The sequence below is a fragment of the Saprolegnia diclina genome (assembly GCF_000281045.1).
Source record: "Saprolegnia diclina VS20 unplaced genomic scaffold supercont1.26, whole genome shotgun sequence".
NCBI lineage: Eukaryota > Oomycota > Saprolegniomycetes > Saprolegniales > Saprolegniaceae > Saprolegnia > Saprolegnia diclina.
In genome coordinates, this window is record NW_008246093.1 from 392,188 (window position 1) to 393,340 (window position 1,153).

Genomic DNA, 1,153 nt, shown 5'->3' on the forward strand with positions numbered 1-1,153 from the left:
TTTGTACGCGTTCCGGCGGAATATTTGTGAAAAGTCATCGGGGCGCGGGCCAAAGCGCTCGAGCAAACGAATGCCCTTCGAGTCGTTTCGAGCCAACATTTTGCTTTAGTACTCGATGTGTGCAGAGTTCAACAGCGACAAATCTCCTACACCATAGTACGTCACCGACGAGGATCATCCATATAAGACCATGCGCGTACCTGTTTTGTCGCTTTGGATGACGCCGCGCCGATAGAGCTCTGGTACTTTTGTCGCACGTGCGTCCAGCAAAACCTCAGCAATCTCGACGTGGTCGTTCAGAAAAGCCAAAATAATGGCGTCCTCCGACGCGAGGTCCGGTCGGCAGCCAAGAATGCGCTTGGTTAAATGCGTGAACCCTTCGGTGATGGCCAGATGCAATGGCAGACGCGCGTCGATCTCATTTCTGCGCAGCGCGTACTGGTAACAGAAGAACATTTCGTGGTCATGGGACCAAACGGCGTTCGGCGCAAAGGTTTCGCGGAAGGATTCGTCTTGCCAATACATGCTAGAGCTAGAATCAAACTCGAGGAGCTGCTTGCAGGCGATGAAAGCTGGGCGCACGTCTTCGGAGACACCAGCCTGGTAGCCAAAGATGATGGCGGCCAACTCGGGTTGGCCGAGGACGACACTGGTGAAGGTTGCTGCCATGTTTCGGATCGTTTGGCAAATGACATTCGTCGCACCGTGTCTCCGAGCAACATTTGTTTTACCAGTTGAATGAATTGTTGGTTTTTTGCTATATTATCAACCTATTATCAAGGTCATTGATTCATGTATTCTCTTGATAGTATCAATTCAACGTTCATCCACCATTGTCGAGACACAGAACCCGTGTTGAGCCAGTTTGTCAAACTCGGCGGTATTGCATACAGATCTCGCTGCACCTGAATACACCAACGTCGAGGGACTGCTGCAGAAGAAGAGAGTAGAGCATGCTATGGCGTATTCGAATGGTCAGCGCTTGTGGTTACTGTCGAGAGGTCGTTGTAGCTGCGCCTGGAGCTCGCACCCACCGTTGCTTTCTTTTCGAGTTGCCGAAGTATTGGGCAGCCTCCATGGTGTGTTGGGTGTTGAATCACGTGACTCGGTTGATCGTGTCATGCAATGACACTATTCACTGAATGATACGTAC

General features: G+C 50.9%; 1 protein-coding gene across 1 annotated transcript; it reads right to left on the reverse strand.

The window, feature by feature from the left end:
• Window positions 1-105: 105 nt before the first annotated feature.
• SDRG_08565 (hypothetical protein) lies at window positions 106-669 on the reverse strand (the record flags this gene model as incomplete). Its single annotated transcript, XM_008614457.1, has 2 exons — window positions 106-146; window positions 201-669. The coding sequence occupies 2 exons, from the start codon at window positions 667-669 to the stop codon at window positions 106-108; spliced, it is 510 nt and encodes a 169-aa protein (XP_008612679.1).
• Between the last annotated feature and the right edge of the window lie 484 nt (window positions 670-1,153).